The sequence below is a fragment of the Balaenoptera musculus genome, chromosome 15 (genome assembly GCF_009873245.2).
Source record: "Balaenoptera musculus isolate JJ_BM4_2016_0621 chromosome 15, mBalMus1.pri.v3, whole genome shotgun sequence".
Classification (NCBI taxonomy): domain Eukaryota; kingdom Metazoa; phylum Chordata; class Mammalia; order Artiodactyla; family Balaenopteridae; genus Balaenoptera; species Balaenoptera musculus.
In genome coordinates this window covers 30360996-30379224 of record NC_045799.1, presented here as the reverse complement: position 1 = coordinate 30379224, position 18229 = coordinate 30360996, and the positions used below count along the sequence as shown (strand labels likewise).

Sequence of the window (18229 nt, the reverse complement as noted above, 5' to 3'; positions counted from 1 at the left end):
TCCAGCCACCCCCCCCAACCCCTTTTGCCCCCCCTCACCCCACCGCCGACCTGAGAGGTTTCCTGCTCGTGTCAAAGGGGACTCAGGAGACAAGACGCCTGCCTGGGGCAGGTTTCAAAGCAAATATACCCAGTTTATTTTGGAAGCAAGTACCCTCCCGAATTTTTATTTGCTGCATTTAAAAAACATCTAAGGCTGTTTGTGTGGTTCTTCCCCAAACCCTCAACCCTGCCAAGGCCAGTTTTAACACCCAAGGTCCTTTCCGGATTCCAGGCCTGGAGGCTGTAGGAAGCCACTGAATCCCTGAGGGCAGGAGGATGGTGTCCTTTGGCCAAAGTTTCTCCAGGCAGAGCCAGCTGCTCCTGACGGCTGGTAACACCCCCAGGAAGTGGTACCCCTGAAGGCAGTACTTGGACGGGTGCCTGCCTGATAGCGGCGGTTTCCGGCTAGCCCTCCCCGGATCCTCAGCCAGAGTGGTCATCACTAGCTCCAAGAGGAGTCAGGTTGCCAAAGTATTCTTGCAACTCAAGCAGGGCCTGGAAGCGATGGGAGATGGTGTTCTTCTCAGCCTTGGGCATCTCTGCGTACCTAAGGGGCAACAGTAGCAGCTCAGAGAAGAGGGAGCCCGGATTCAGGGAGGGTAGGTACACCTCACCTCATCCTGGAGCCCAAAGCTCAAAGAGTCCCCAGGAAAGGGTAGTGGGGCCACTAGCTCCTGGCCACCAGAGTTAATTTTTTAAAAATCAGAGTCTTAAATTCCCCTGTAGGTAGAAACCCATATTAATGAGTGTGAAAGGATCTTAAACTTGTTCTAGTGTGTCCAAAAGTCATCAAAGGGAAGCTGGGGACAGGGGGACGAGCTGCATGTTTGATCAGCTTTGTCATCTGTTGACGGGAAGCAGTGGGGCCTGACAGTCAAACACAGCAATCTCCTCCAATGCACTGTGGGGCGGGCAGGTGTGGGCAGGGGGCAGCAGGTGAGCCTCGAACAGCCAGCCAGTGGCCTGCCATCCATGGCAGGACTCCAGTGAGCTGAGAATCCCTACTCCAGTTGTCACTTTCACATCTATGCTGTCCAGTATGGTGGCTACCAGCCACTGTGGCCATTTAAACCAATTACAACTGAATAAAAATAAATTCTGTTCCTCAGTTGCTCTAACCACATTTCAAATGCTCCGCAGCCACATGTGGCTAATGGCTACCGGATTGCACAGCGCAGGTACAGAGCATTTGTGTCACCAAAGTGCTGCTTCATGTTGTCCTCAGCCCTGCCTGGCTGTTGTGAGGCCTCAGGCCACACTCCCTAAGGGCCCCCCTCCAGCTTGACAAGCCCGATTCCAATAATGGCCAACATGTCCCGTGTAAATAAGCGGGGGCTAGCATGAAATACTGAAAACACCTGGCACTGTGGGGGTGTAACGTGGTGGCCAAGTGCTAACATTTTTCCAGACTAAATGGGGGTCAGATAATCATCCAACAAATCTGACAAGCCCAGGTCAGAGGGGGGAAGCCACTGAAGCTACAAAGCTGCTCTGCGCTGAGCTGAGCCCGAGAGCCCAGGACTTCAGCTACGCCCAGCTGCCTCCCAGCTGTGGACCGGGCCGCCCAGATTCCTTGCATCCACCCCAGCAGAGCTGCCTTCAGCCAGAACGGCACCTCAGAGCCTGCCCCGCCTGTATCCGCGTGCCTGCACCTGGGCGGGGCACTGACCCAACCCAGACCACGGCCATCCCGACCCCACACCCCTGAAAGAAACTGGGGCTCCTTACGTCTGCTCATATCCATCAGGCTGAAAGCAGGGGTCCCAGCCAAAATCCCGGCAGCCACGGGGCACCACAATCCGGCCCTGCCAGAGGAAAGGGGGACAGGTGTGCCACTGGGTGTGGAGGAGATGCACTATGAGGAGGGCAGTAGCCAGCTTGAGTTTGGTTAGTTTATGAATTTGGTTAAACCCTATTTACTCAAAATATATTATTTCAAGGGGTCCATGGTGCCGGCAAATGTTTGCTGAACACAGATAAAATGCAGAGCAGGACGGCTCACTGCCCACAGACAGGGAGGAACCACATGCTTAATCAGCCCACCGATACCCCTGGGACCAGCCTCCCTCTCTGAAGCTTTGACAAACTGTGACCTCACTGAAGAAGAGAATCAACTTTGAAAGACTGACAGAAAACATTTTCTCCTAATAGGAAGTTTGAGGGCCCTGAACTTTGCAGCCAAGCCCTGTGCCTGCTACTATTACTGCATTTCTCAAAATACAAGGGAGGCTCTAACAATTAAATGAAATAACAAAATAGAAATTACTTTGCACAATGTTCAACACAAAAATGAGCTCAATAAATACAGGGTGTAAGAGGCAAATTCCAAAAGGAAAATGTGACAAAGACAACCAGTGTCATGAGATGTCAGGCTACCTTGGGAGTTTAAAAAAAAAACAAAAAACAAAACTTATAAAATACAAGGGGGTACTAGAGGATGGGGATTAGCCATATACATTCCAAGTCATTCAGACCAAAGGCAAATTCTGCTTCTGCTAATGGGGAGCTGTGTGACTGAGGCCAGTTACTGAACCACTCTGAACTTCACCCATGCAACAACTGTTTTTTGAACACCTCAGCCAAGCAGGCACCAGGAAAACAGAAAGCCTTAGCCTTGCCTTCACAGAATGGATCTCTTAAGCAAAACAAGCATTACATCAGTAAACACATTAATGATTACCAAATGCAAAGTGTCTTAGAGGCAACAAACTGGGAGCTGGGCTCAAGAATAACAAGATGGGGAGCTCAGGGAAGGCCTCAGTGAGGAGGGGACACTTTGGCCACATAAAGGACTAGGGCAGGAACATTCTAGGTGGAGGACACAGCTGTGCCGAGGTCCAGAGATGGAGAAGGGCTTAGCATATGCACTGCTGAAAGGGCAATGTGGCTGGGGTTTAGAAAGCACAGGGGAGAACAGAACAAGGAGAAACAAGGCTACCTCAGTTAAAGTCGGGGCTGGCAGCAACAAAGTACAAACAGCAGCCCAAGCCGGGGAGACAATAGGGAATGGTCGGATGGCAGTGATCAGGCCCCGTCAGCAGCATAGCTGCTAGTCAGTCATGGTGCAGGAAGTTGGGCCTGTGGTTGTTCATACTTTTGATTTTTGACAGAACATTTCTGTGAAAGTAGCAGACAACTAAAACTAACTGTTAAAAATGTAACCAGGCAATATGATCCAGCAATCCCATTTCTGGATATATATCCAAAAGAATGAAAACAGGATCTTGAAGAGATATTTGCACACCCACGTTCATAGCAGCATTATGAGCCAAAAAGTGGAAGCCATGCAAGTGTTCATCGATGAATACAGGCAGACCTCGGAGATATTGCGGGGTCAGTTCCAGACCACTGCAATTAAGCAATTATCACAATAAAGCAAGTCACATGAATTTTTTGGTTTCCTACTGCATATAAAAGTTATGTTTACACTATGTTGTAATCTATTAAGTGTGCAATAGCATTATGTCTAAAAAAAAATGTACATACCTTAATTTAAAAATACTTCATCGCTAAAAATGCTAACCATCATCTGACAATGCAGGATTGCCACAAACTTTCAATTTGTAAAAACATAATATCTGTGAAGTTCAATAAAACGAGGTATGCCTGTAAACGGATAAAGGAAAAAGTGGTATATATATACAATGGAATATTATTCAGCCTTAAAAAAGGAGATCCTGTCACATGCTACAACATGGATGAAACTTGAGGACATTATGCTAAGTGAGATAAGCCAGTCACAAAAAAACAAACACTGCAGGATTCCACTTATATGATGTATCTGAGGTAGCTGAACTCTTAGCAACAGAAAGTAGAATGGTGGTTGCCAGGTGCTGCAGAGAGGAGGGGAAGGTGGAGTCGTTATTCAATGGGCATAGTTTCAATTCTGCAAGATGAGAAAGTTCTAGAGATCTGGTGCACAACAGTGTACACTATTGTATTGTACACTTAAAAATGAAGATGATAATTTCTGTTACCTGTTCTTTCACCACAAAAATTAAAAATCTAATCAGGGAGGGTAAAGTAAAACATCTGTGGACAGTCCCTGGTGCAGCCACTGGCATAGGGCTATGTGAGCTATGGTGGGACTCTGGATTTTATCCTGAGCAGAAAGGACAAAGCAGAGAAATGATGTGCCTGAAGGTACACTCCTGCCACGGGGAGGGGATGGATGGGCTGGGGGGGGGGGGGAGCAGGCCAGCCCAGAGGGTGGTCTGGACCCTGTGAGAAGCAGCTGAACCTATGGTCTGATAGGTAAGCATGGGGGCACTGAAGGGCAGTTCTGAAAGGAATGAGTTGGGGGGAGAAGGAAGATTCTATATGAACATAAGAAGTTGGAAAGGCTGTGAGATGTTCAAGGGAAGCTGTTGCCTCAGCAGTGGGATGAGGAGATTCAAGCTTGGAGAAGTCTGGGCTATAGATGTAGCTCTAGGAGTTGTCACCTTCAGTTTCCACATCTGCTTCTCAGGAGAGCATACAGTGCAGAGCTCTGGGTATACCAGGCCCCAACAGCTGTAAGCCATTGTACGTTTCCAAACAACAGACTCAGGAGTCAAATACGTGTCGGGATTGACAGCACTTCTAGCTGTGGTACCCAGGGGCGCGCCCTCCCCACCATAGTCCTGCAGCATCATCGCGAGTCACAGCGCCCTCTGGCGGCACGCGGGGGAACGAGCATGGGTACGCACCGAGGTCCGGCCCCTGAAGAGACGCACAGGCTCGCTCGGGTCCCCAGTGCTGAGCGCAAACGTGCAGAGTGCATAGGCCGACTTGTCTTGGAACCCAGCCAGGAGCTGGTGGAGACCTGCGGGCAGGTGCAGTGAGGGCTCAGCGCACTCTATGCTGCCCAGCCTCAGCCCCAGCCCCCTCTTCACACTCAAGGGGCCCAGGTGGCGAGGGGAGTTATACATATCACCAAATAGGCCCTGCGCTGATAACCCAGGAAGTTGGGTGATGGGGACGTGGGGTTCCTTATTCTACCACTGTGGGCTTCAGGGTATGCGCTGCTGGGACCAGGAGGAGCAGCAGGGTGTCCTCCTCCCCGCCCCCCACTGATGCAAGGACAGCAAGCAGTGGGGCCAGTCCCTCTCAGAGCCAGAATCAACTAGAGCCCCTTTGTCCCTCAAACTCAATGCTCTCACCACCCACCCCCACCCCATCCACTCCTCCCAAATCTCAGTGCTCCCTGGCACCGGGTGTATAGGGAGAGTGTGAGCTGTAGATTATAGATGGGGAAATTGAGGTGAATGGAGACTCCGTGAAGGGGATGGAACCTGAGATTCCTGATTACTAGTTGGAGCTCCTCCCCTAGAACCCACAGATTCTTAATTTCAAACAGGTCTAAAGAAAGAGACAAATGGGGATAATACCTTCAGGCTTTAACTTCTCCAGAAACCACTTTCTGCAAGAGAAATAAAGGTGAGTCAGACACCACAAGCAGATGGATATTCTTACCACCTTGTTTCTGGGCTGCGTCCCCCAGGGATTAGAGCCCTGGGACAGCCAAGGAGAAAAGATAAAGAATGTCTCAACTCAAAATGAAGAGAAATAATCCAATAGGACAAAGGAAATGGAGACAAAGAGGCAATCCACAGAAGAATCGATAAACCAGTGAAGCCCTCAATCTCACTGGTAATTAGGGAAATGCAAATTAAAATTGCATGTGGTAACATTTCCCACTCCCGCCATTACAAAATACTAAAAAGTCATAAAACAGTGCTGGTAAGAATATGGAGCAATGTACACTATAAGTGTGTAGCGGTGCTACTGCCTTGGCAAACAAATTAGCAATCCAAAAGTTAAAGATACAGTTAACCCTTGAACAACGTGAGTTTGAACTGCATATGTTCACTTATACATGGATATTTTTCAGTAGTAAGTACTACAGTAGTATACAGTTGAATCCACTGATATGGAAGGCCAACTGTAAGTTAAACGCAGGTTAACCCCCCCGAGTTGTTCAAGGGTCAACTGTATACATACCCAAGACCTAACAAATTGGGGTATTTGTACCCTAGAGATACACAAAGACCTTCTGAGGGGGTCCAGGGTACTGGATAGCTTTAAGGAAATCCATCTGCAGATCTCAACTTATTTCCTCTTTCCTGAAACTGATCTGCCCACGAATGTACCTCTCCAATGGGTGAGTTCCCCTTGCCCATCTCAACTTACACAATCACATTCTCTTATTTTACAAAAGAAAGGTATGCCTCTTCCCCATCCCTAATCCTCCCTCAAGACAATCTGACATACTGGTGTTGATGCCAAGACAGTGAATGACCCGCAGTATCAAGTAACCAATCATTTCAAAGTTCAAGTGGTTTTGTGGCCAGGGCCCTGCAAAAGGATGGGGGAGCACTCACATGTAGGGGCCAGGGAGGCCCCCAAGGGCGTTGAAGCACAGACAGGTGTCCTCCACCAGTACAGGGCCCTGCACCTGCAGCACAAGGACATGCAGCCCTGAGACCTGTGCCCAGCAGCAGGCCCCATCTCCACCCTGAATTCCCCGGCCACCCAGGCCAAGGCCATACCCACAGCTAGCTGGGATGTGCAAGAGCAGCATCAGATAGAGGTCCATCTGCTCTGGGTAACAGCCGTTGACTAATCTCTTATCTTCATTTTAAAGGTAGGGACATCAAAGCCTTGGCAGCTTGTAAAGTTTGCTCCAGGTACAGTGACAGGAGAGCTGGGATTCATACTCAAGCAGCCTGACTGTTTACAAAGCACTCTTTTTCAGTTCCACAGAGATGTGTGAGTGCAGGGTGGATGTATGTGGGGAGAATGCAGGGGTGGAATGTATGTACCTGAGAATTGGGAAGAGTGAATTATATGTGTGTGTGGTCATCTAGGGGGATACTATGCAGTTAAGGCTGAGAAAGGAAGGCAGTATTCCAGAGCCAACATTAACTGACTCCAGCCTAGCTAAGCCTGGAAAGGTCCTTCAAGTCATTATAAACTGGCCCACCATATTCTTTACCCATCCCCAGCAGGCACAGACCCCAGGAGCCACCAGGACAAGAGGCGCAAGCACAGGACATGTGTGAAGCAAGCACCTGGCGAGCTGCCTCCTGACACTTCCGAATGGAAATCTCATCAGGCTCTCCTTGGTACTCTGGCACTTATCAGAGAAACAGACACACAGTCAGGTCACAGAGAGAGAGAGAAATTGAATCATCTTTTAAAAATAGAACTAAACAGAGACATACGGTCAATCTTCTGTGCCACCAAAGTGCATGGAAACTTATCTCCTAGAATCTGAATGACCTGTTCCAAAATGAAAGAACATTTATCACCATTTGTTTAACTATTCCCCATTACTACACAAACTATCACCCACCTTTCTCGTCAGGTAACTCTCCTGTCAGTCCCCTAAAGCTTACCAAGTCAGGCCCACGAGCCTCACCCCAGCCTTCAGGGTCCCACCCCAGCAGGTCAGCTCCCCCATCTGCTTACTCTCCGATCCCTCCCTCCTACTTCAGGTCTCTGTTCATGCTAACCACCCACCTAGAACAACCTCTTCCCTTCTCAGTGCTCCCAAAACCTATCCTTTGGGCCAGGAATTTTCTATCAGGGGTTACCCAGAATTCAGGAGGTCTGTGACTTGGATTAGAAAAAAAAAAAACTGCTTTATTTTCACTAACCCCTACCTGAAATTTAGCATCCCTTTCAATAGTGAATATAGAAAACAAACACAAATAGCATCAGCATCTCCTGTGATATTTAAACCTATTAAAATCACAGATGCTGTCATATCCCATTACAGTTGTAGCAGATATCTCAAAATATCATTTACAAGGGGCAGAGTCAAGATGGCGGCATGGGAAGACGCAGAGTTTGTGTCACCCTACAACTCGGGCGCCTGCCAGATGCTGGTGGGGGACCTTGACGCCCAAGGAGACGGGAAGAACCCCCAAGTGAACGGCTCCTGCAATGGGAGCTCTGAGTCTGAACCACTGGACTAACAAGAGAACCTCAGACCCCAGGGAATATTCATTGGAGTGAGGTCTCCCGGAGGTCCTCATCTCGGCACCAAGACCCAGCTCTACCCAACAGCCTACAAACTCCAGTGTTGGAAGCCTCAGGCCAAACAACCAGTTAAACAGGAACACAATCCCACCCATCAGAAAAAATGAGAGGGTAAGAAAGTATGTCACAGATGAAGGAGCATGGTAAAAACCTATAAAACCAAATAAATGAAGAGGAAATAGGCAATCTACCTGAAAAAGAATTCAGAGTAATGGTAGTAAAGATGATCCAGAATCTCGGAAGTAGAATGGAGGCACAGACTGAGAAAATACAAGAAATGTTTAACAAAGTTCTAGAAGAACTGAAGGACAAACAGAGATGAAAACACAATAACTGAAAATGAAACATACACTAGAAGGAATCAATAATAGGATAACTGAGGCAGAAGAACAAATATAAGTGAGATGGAAGACAGAATGGTGGAAATAACTGCCAAGGAGCAGAATAAAGAAAAAACAATGAAAAGAATCGAAGACAATCTCAGAGACCTCTGGGACAATACTAAACACACCAACATTCGAATTATAGGGGTCCCAAATAAGAAGAGAAAAAGAAAGGGTCTGAGAAAATATTTGAAGAGATTATAGTGGAAAACTTCCCTAACATGGGAAAGGAAATAGCCACCTAAGTCCAGGAAGCGCAGAGAGTCCCATACAGGATAGACCCTAGGAGAAACACACCAAGACACATATTAATCAAACTAACAAAAGTTAAGTTCAAAGAAAAAATATTAAAAGCAGCAAGGGAAAAGCAAAAAATGACATACAAAGGAATCCCCATAACATTATCAACTGATTTTTCAGCAGAAACTCTGCAGGCCAGAAGGGAGTGGCAGGATATACTTAAAATGATAAAAGAGAAAAAACTACAACCAAGATTACTCTACCCAGCAAGGCTCTCATTCAGAGTCAACAGAGAAATCAAAAGCTTTTCAGACAAGCAAAAGGTAAGAGAATTCATCACCACCAAACCAGCTTTACAACAAATGCTAAAAAAACTTCTCTAGGCAGGAAACACAGGAGAAGAAAAAGACCCACAAAAACAAACCCAAACAATTAAGAAAATGGTAATAGGAACATACATATTGATAACAACTTTGAATGTAAATGGATTAAATGCCCCAACCAAAAGACACAGACTGGCTGAATGGATACAAAAACAAGACCCGTACATATGCTGTCTACAAGAGACCCACTTCAGACCTAGGGACACATACAGACTAAAAGTGAAGGGATGGAAAAATATATTCCATGCAAATGGAAATCAAAAGAATGTTGGAGTAGCAGTACTCATATCAGATAAAATAGACTTTAGGGCTTCCCTGGTGGTGCAGTGGTTAAGAATCTGTCTGCCATTGCAGGGGACACAGGTTCGATCCCTGGTCCAGGAAGATCCCACATGCTGTGGAGCGACTAAGTCCATGCACCACAACTACTGAGCCTGCGCTCTAGAGCCCGTGAGCCACAACTACTGAGCCCGTGTACCACAACTACTGAAGTCTGCATGCCTAGAGCCTGTGTTCTGCAACAAGAAGCCACCTCAATAAGAAGCCTGCATACCACAACAAACAGTAACCCCTGCTTGCCGCAACTAGAGAAAGCCCATGCACAGCAACAAAGACCCAACACAGCCAAAAATAAATAAATAAAATAAATAAATTTATTTAAAAATAGACTTTAAAATAAAGACTGTTACAAGAGATAAGGAAGGACAGTACATAATGATCAAGGGATCAATCCAAGAAGAAGATATAACAATTATAATCGTTTATGCACCCAACATAGGAGCACCTCAATACATAAGGCAAATGCTAACAACCATGAAAGGGGAAATCGACAGTAACACAATAATAGTAGGGGACTTGAACACCTCACTTACCCCAATGGACAGATCATCCAAACAGAAAATAAATAAGGAAACACAAGCTTTAGATGACACAATAGACCAGACAGATTTAATTGATATTTATAGAACATTCCACCCGAAAGTGGCAGAGTACACTTCCTTCTCAAGTGCACATGGAACATTCTCCAAGACAGATCACATCTTGGGTCACAAATCAAGCCTCGGAAAATTTAAGAAAATTGAAATCGTATTAAGCATCTTTTCTGACCACACTGCTACGAGAATGGAAATCAATTACAGGAAAAAAACTGTAAAAAACACAAATACATGGAGGCTAAACAGTGCACTACTAAGTAACAAAGAGATCACTAGAGAAATCAAAGAAATAAAAGAATACATAGAAACAAATGACAACAAAAACACGACGACTCAAAACCTATGGGATGCAGCAAAAGCTTTTCTAAGAGGGAAGTTTATAGCAATTCAATCTCACCTCAAGAAACAAGAAAAATCTCAAATAAATAATCTAACCCTACACCTAAAGCAACTAGAGAAAGAAGCACAAAGAAAACCCAAAGTCAGTAGAAGGAAAGAAATCATAAAGATCAGAGCAGAAATAAATGCAACAGAAATGAAAACAACAGCAAAAATCAATAAAACTAAAAGTTGGTTCTTTGAGAAGATAAACAAAATTGATAAACCCTTAGCCAGACTCATCAAGAAAAAAAGGGAGAGGACGCAAATCAATAAAATTAGAAATGAAAAAGGAGAAATCACAACTGACACTGCAGAAATACAAAGGATTATAAGAGACTACCACAGACAACTATATGCCAATAAAATGGACACCCATGAGGAAATGGACAAATTCTTGGAAATGTACAATTTTCCAAGACTGAGCCAGGAAGAATTAGAAAATATAAACAGACCTATCACAAGTAATGAAATTGAAACTGTAATTAAAAATCTTCCAACAGGACTTCCCTGGTGGCGCATTGGTTAAAAATCTGCCTGTCAATGCAGGGGACACAGGTTCGATCCCTGGTCCGAGAAGACCCCATATGCCACGGAGAAACTAACCCCATGTGCCGCACCTACTGAGCCTGTGCTCTAGAGCCCACGAGCCACAACTACTGAGCCCATGTGCCGCAACTACTGAAACCTGCCTGCCGAGAGCCCATGCTCCACAACAAGGGAAGCCACTGCAATGAGAAGCCTGTGCACCACAATGAAGAGTAGCCCTGGCTTGCCGCAACTAGAAGAAGTCCACGCGCAGCAATGAAGACCCAACGCAGCCAAACATAAATAAATAAAAATAAATAAATTTTTATATAAAAAAAATCTTCCAACAAACAAAAGTCCAGGACCAGATGGCTTCACAGGCGAATTCTATCAAACATTTAGAGAAGAGCTAACACCGATCCTTCTCAAACTCTTCCAAAAAACTGCAGAGGGAGGAACACTCCCAAATTCGTTCTATGAAGCCACCATCACCCTGATACCAAAACCAGAAAAAGATATCACAAAAAAAGAAAATTAGGGCTTCCCTGGTGGCGCAGTGGTTGAGAATCTGCCTGCCAATGCAGGGGACACGGGTTCGAGCCCTGGTCTGGGAAGATCCCACATGCCGCGGAGCGACTGGGCCCATGAGCCACAATTACTGAGCCTGCGCGTCTGGAGCCTGTGCTCTGCAACAAGAGAGGCCACGATAGTGAGAGGCCCGCGCACCGCGATGAAGAATGGCCCCCACTTGCCGCAACTGGAGAAAGCCCTCACACAGAAACGAAGACCCAACACAGCCATAAATAAATAAATAAATAAATAAAATATTAAAAAAAAAAAAAAAGAAAAGAAAATTATAGTCCAATATCACTGATGAACATAGATGCAAAAATCCTGAACAAAATACTAGCAAACAGAAACCAACAACATATTAAAAGGATCATACATCAGATGCAAGGATTCTTCAATATATGCAAATCAATCAATGTGATACACCATATTAACAAATTAAGGAATAAAAACCATGTGATCATCTCAATAGATGCAGAAAAAGGTTTTGAAAAAATTCAACACCATTTTCTGATAAAAACTCTCCAGAAAATGGGCATAGAGGGAACCTACCTCAACATAATAAAGGTCATATATGACAAACCCACAGCAAACATACTCAATGGTGAAAAACTGAAAGCATTTCCTCTAAGATCAGGAACAAAACAAGGATGTCCTCTCTCGCCACTCCTATTCAACATAGTTTTCGAAGTCCTAGCCATGGCAATCAGAGAAGAAAAAGAAATAAAAGGTATACAAATTGGGGCTTCCCTGGTGGCGCAGTGGCTGGGAGTCTGCCTGCTAATGCAGGGGACACGGGTTCGAGCCCTGGTCTGGGAAGATTCCACATGCCGTGGAGCAACTGGGCCCGTGAGCCACAATTGCTGAGCCTGCGCGTCTGGAGCCTGTGCTCCGCAACAAGAGAGGCCTCGATAGTGAGAGGCCCGCGTGCCGCAATGAAGAGTGGCCCCCGCTCGCCACAACTAGAGAAAGCCCTCGCACAGAAACGAAGACCCAACACAGCGAAAAATAAATAATTAAAAAAAAAAAAAAGAATCACCTCTCATACAAATTATTAAAGGGGTCCTACTCTAGAGGTTCCTTGATGTTATTCTTTAAAAAAAAAAAAAAAAAAAGGTATACAAATTGGAAAAGAAGTAAAACTGTCACTGTTTGCAGATGACATGATACTATACATAGAAAATCCTAAAGATGCCACCAGAAAACTACTAGAACTAATCAACGAATTTGGTAAGGTTGCAGGATACAAAATTAATGCACAGAAATCTCTGGCATTCCTATACACTAACAACGAAAAATCAGAAAGAGAAATTAAGGAAACAATCCCATTTACCACTGCAACAAAAAGAATAAAATACCTAGGAATAAACCTATCTAAGGAGGTGTAAGACTTATACTTGGAAAACTATAAAACACTGATGAAAGAAATCAAAGATGACATAAACAGATGGAGAAATATACCATGTTTTTGGACTGGAAGAATCAATATTATGAAAATGACTATACTACCCAAAGCAATCTACAGATTCAATGCAATCCCTATCAAACTACCAATGGCATTCTACACAGAATTAGAACAAAAAATTTTACAATTTGTAATGGAAACACAAAAGATCCCGAATAGCCAAAGCAATACGGAGAAAGAAAAACGGAGCTGGAGGAATCAGGCTCCCTGACTTCAAACTATACTACAAAGCTACAGTAATCAAGACATTATGGTACTGGCACAAAAACAGAAATACAGATCAAGGTGCAGGATAGAAAGCACAGAGATAAACCCATGCACATATGGTCACCTAATTTACGACAAAGGAGGCAAGAACATACAATGGAGAAAAGACAGCCTCTTCAGTAAGTGGTGCTGGGAAAACTGGACAGCTACATGTAAAACAATGAAATTAGAACACCACCTAACACCACACACAAAAATAAACTCCAAATGTATTAAAGACCTAAATGTAAAAACAGACACTATAAAACTCTTAGAGGAAACCATAGGAAAAACACTCTTTGACATAAACCACAGCAAGATGTTTCTTGACCCACCTCTTAGAGTAATGAAAATAAAAACAAAAATAAACAAATGGGACCTAATGAAACTTCAAAGCTTTTGCACAGCAAAGGAAACCATAAACAAGACGAAAAGACAACCCTCAGAATGGGATAAAATATTTGCAAATGAAATAACGAGCAAAGGATTAATCTCCAAGATATACAAACAGCTCATGGAGCTCAATATCAAAAAAAGAAACAACCCGGGCTTCCCTGGTGGCACAGTGGTTAAGAATCCACCTGCCAATGCAGGGGACACAGGTTTGAGCCCTGGTCTGGGAAGATCCCGCATGCCGCGGAGCAACTAAGCCTGTGCGCCACAACTACCGAGCTACTGAGCCTGCGCTCTAGAGCCCACAAGCTACAACTACTGAGCCCCCATGCCACAGCTACTGAAGCCCACGCGCCTAGAGCCCATGCTCCGCAACAAGAGAAGCCACTGCAATGAGAAGCCTGCGCACCGCAACAAAGAGTAGTCCCCACTCATCGCAACCAGAGAAGAGCCCACACACAGCAACGAAGACCCAATGCAGCCAAAAATAAAAATAAAATAAAATAAAATAAAATAAATTTAAAACAAAAAGAAACAACCCAATTAAAAAATGGGCAGAAGACCTAAATAGACATTTCACCAAAGAAGACATACAGATGGCCAAGAGGCACATGAAAAGATGCTCAACATCACTATTAGAGAAATGCAAATCAAAACCACAATGAGGTATCACCTCACACCGGTCAGAATGGCCATTATCAAAAAATCTAGAAACGATAAATGCTGGAGAGGGTGTGGTAAAAAGGGAACCCTCCTGCACTGTTGGTGGGAATGTAAATTCATACAACCACTATGGAGAGCAGTATGGAGGTTCCTTAAAAAACTAAAAATAGAACTACCATATGACCCAGCAAACCCCACTACTGGGCATATACCCTGAGAAAACCATAATTCAAAAAGAGACATGCACCACAATCTTCATTGCAGCACTATTTACAATAGGCAGGACATGGAAGCAAACTAAATGTCCATTGACAGATGAATGGATAAAGAAGATGTGGCACATATATACAATAGAATATTACTCAGCCATAAAAAGAAACAAAATAGTTATTTGTAGTGAGATGGATGGACCTAGAGTCTGTCATACAGAGTGAAGTAAAGAAAAAAAGTAAAGAAAGAGAAAAACAAATACCATATGCTAATGCATATATATGGAATCTAAAAAAAAAAAATGGTACCGATGAACCTAGTGGCAGGGCAGGAATAAAGACACAGACATACAGAATGGACTTGAGGACACGGCAGCGGGGGAGGCAGAAGCTGGGGCGAAGTGACAGAAGCATCGACATATACACACTACCAAATGTAAAATAGCTAGTGGGAAGCAGCGGCATAGCACAGGGAGATCAGTTCGGTACGCATTAATAAAGCATATGTAACTGGATCACAAATATTTATAATATTTTGAGAATTGTAAATCAGTAGACTTGATTTCCTTTGTAATCCTATGTATTTTATTTTGTACATTTAAAAATATTTTCCTGAGAAAGGGTCCAGAGGCTTCGTCACTCTGCCAATGGGGTACCATGAGATGAAGAGTTAAAACTCCCTATTTTAGGCCAACTTCAAGTCTATTTTCTCCAGTGAGCCTCCTCTGGCCACTCCAGCATCTTCTTTTTTTTTCTCCTTTTTTTGGGGGGCCGTGCCACATGGCTTATAGGATCTTAGTTTCCCGACCAGGGATCGAATCCGGGCCCCGGCAGTGAAAGCTCGAATCCTAACCACTGGACTTCCAGGGAATTCCCTCCCTCTTCTTTAAATGTGGGAGGGCCACATTCTCAACCAGAGGTAGAGATGGCCTTGGGAGCTGGCACCCACCATCTTGCATGGGGCTCTGTTCAGTGTGGCACTGCCTGTCTGCTTGTCTGGTCTGGCCTCAAGATCACAAACCTTTTATCAGCACAGGGCTCTGACTTCTGAGGCCACCCTGTAACAGCGTGCAAGTGTCATTGGTCCCTATGTTGTAGACAAATGACCCTAATGACTGCACCCCATTGGTCTGCCTCAGACATCTAGTAGGTGTCATCCTGATTCCCCACACATGACCCACCTCCTTGACCATGGCTGACTAAGTAAGGGCAAACCTTTGATCCAAGCAAGGCCAATCAGAGCTGATGTCTGGCAGAAGCCTTACTGCCTCCTCCATCAGAAGGGAAAAATGCAGAAAGACCTCAAAAGGAAAAGGGATGAGCATCCAGAGAGAACTAGAAGGACAAATAAACCCCTCGATAGGGACTCCTAAGAAAGACTCCTCAAGCCCTGTGGGACAGCATACCATTGTATTCCCACGATTGTCACCTGGTTGTTTACATGAGCTCCCTGTGTCTCTCTACTATTTGCAGCCAAAGCGGTTCCATCAACCCCCAGAATTCTCAGAGCTGGCCACAAAGTCCCTGTAGGCAGGAACTTTGGATCCACTGCCCCCTTCACTCCTCCTCTCCATTGCGCTGTGAAGCAGACCTCCTGCATAATGGCCATTTAACAGATGGCGGAAAGAGGCTGGGATAGGCTGAGGACCACATTTCTGGACCGTGGTGGGGTGTGGAACTCAGTTTGGATGCCTGGCCCCACACCGTGTCCGACCCCTGCCAACCCCAGGCCAGCAGCGGGGTCTGGATCAGCTCCAGAGGGGTGTCAGGGTCCCGGTTTGGGACCTAGCTTAAGAGGTGACCTTTGGGAGAAGTGTTAAGGACCCCACCACTCCTTCAGCTCCCGATGCCCCTAAGCTCACAAGCCCCGTGCCCGGATTTGTCAAGGCCCTCATTCTATCGAGTCCAACCCCGGGTCGCCCCCACTCCGCACATGTGCCGGTCCACTCCGCGCGGCCCATCCCCTTCCCGATCCAACCCATCCCTCCGGGTCGGACTCTGTTTCCCCACCAGCGTGCTTCCCTCCGCCTGGAAGCCACTTCTCCGCCTTCTCCCCAGCCAACCTTGCCACACGCTACCCCCCAACCGCCTCCTGCTCGGCTTCCCACCCCTCCCGTCACCTCCTCCAGCTTCTTGGCGTTCCCCGTGACAAACACGATCTTCTTCCCGGACAAGGAGGCCGCCATTGTGAGCCACAAGTACCTGGCAGGCTCAGCGGAAGCCCCTCTACTTCCGCCTGGAGGCGGAAGGGGGTGGCCCGGTTTCCGGCCGGGGGTCCCAGGAAGGCCGGCTGTGGATTTTGTTGCGTGCTGCGCGCTCCGGTGGCGGCGGCAGCTGTAGTATGGGCACTTTAGGGGCGGGAAGGCTGCGCTGGGCGCCCAGAATCCTTGCTCAGATCCCCGGGAGCACAGCGCCCTTTTCCGTTTGAGCAGCCTGGGGCCCCGAGCGCTAGAAGGGAGGAGAAGGGCTCGGCCCTCCTGCGTCGGATTTGCTGGGGTCTTCCCAACGCTGGAGGTTGCGTACGCCGGGACCAGTCCCTCCCGCAAAGAGACGCTCTCCTCAAGGCCAGAAGAGACCGTTCCAACCACCTGCCCCACCCCTGCTTTCGCCCCTCTCTGGGACAGGGACACCGAGGAAGCAAAGAAGCCCAGCGTAGCTACCTCGAGGCTGGTGATGAACTGCCTAGGCTCTGGACGATTCGCCTTAACCGCGGGCACTCTAAAGCTGTCTCTGGAAACTGTTTCCTTCTGGACAAGGGCCCCCAAACCTGGGACTTTATCCTGACCTCACCTTCAGCCTCGCTTCCTTAGCTCCTCCTTGCTTGCCAGCTCTGATCTACTTGACTGTGATCTTAAACTTGGCATAGCCTAAATCTAGCCCGGTCTTTTCCCCCATCTCCCAGATTTGCGACTTCAGTATTTCGACTCCCTTATTACCTCATCCCTCCAGTCCTTTAAGTCCATCATCCCTTCTCAGCCACATCTTTTCATCCCCAACACAGCAAAGAGCAGAAAGTGCCCCAGCAGACCCACCTGTGCGATAGGCCTTGACCCACTGCTGACACCCGCACTGGGCAATTCAGCTGTCTCCCTCCTTCATGGACTCAGCAACCGAAGGTTAACAGTAAGGGCAGATTCAGGGCCAGCTCTACTCCTGGTGAGGCAACTCCTGTCAGAGGAGTGTCATCGGAAGTCTGGAGGGCTGTCAATGCCTGGATGAGTTATTTTTGTTAATGTTAAAGACCTCTAATAATCTGGATGATTTTTTTTTTTTAGACCCCAGAATTTGTCCTCGTGGGGGAAAAAATCCTGTTGCTCAACTTTACCGTAGCGGGAGTATTGCATAGGCCAAAAGGCCTCACTGTGTCCTAAGGCAGGTCCTGAAGTTTCCCATTCTACCATGTGATCCCTTTCTACCATGTGATTTGCGAGGCTCCTTGGAGTTGACCTGAGAAGTAGTGGGTTACATCAGGAAGTGGTTGCCTTCCCTCTATGTCATTTGTCTTCCTAATTCATGAAGTCATGGTGAATCTTCAGGGAGGTGGAGGGGCAGAAGAGGTTCCCCTCAGCAAAGCCGACCTCCTGACTGTTGAAAGCTTCAGCTACAGAGTTATTAAGCATGGAGTATTGGAAATGAGTATTCACTTTAGATAGACCTCACTCTAAATCTGAAGGTCTTGGGGAATTCCCTGGCTGTCCAGTGGTTAGGACTCTGTTCTTTCACTGCCGAAGGCCCGGGTTCAGTCCCTGGTCAGGGAACTAAGATCCCGC

General features: G+C 46.3%; 1 protein-coding gene across 3 annotated transcripts; it reads right to left on the bottom strand.

The window, feature by feature from the left end:
- Positions 1-112: 112 nt before the first annotated feature.
- On the bottom strand, positions 113-16698 carry ITPA (inosine triphosphatase). Of its 3 annotated transcripts, XM_036827583.1 has the most exons (8): positions 16580-16698; positions 7247-7304; positions 7094-7158; positions 6404-6477; positions 5411-5442; positions 4730-4845; positions 1770-1846; positions 113-588 (listed from the first exon to the last, which is right to left on the bottom strand). In XM_036827583.1, the coding sequence occupies exons 1-8, from the start codon at positions 16643-16645 to the stop codon at positions 465-467; spliced, it is 612 nt and encodes a 203-aa protein (XP_036683478.1). In that variant the 5' UTR covers positions 16646-16698; the 3' UTR covers positions 113-464. The 3 variants fall into 3 exon arrangements, with proteins under 3 accessions (XP_036683478.1, XP_036683480.1, XP_036683479.1); XM_036827585.1 differs by lacking the exon at positions 1770-1846 and having other exon boundaries at positions 16580-16677; XM_036827584.1 differs by lacking the exons at positions 7094-7158; positions 7247-7304 and having other exon boundaries at positions 16580-16677.
- Positions 16699-18229: the final 1531 nt, after the last annotated feature.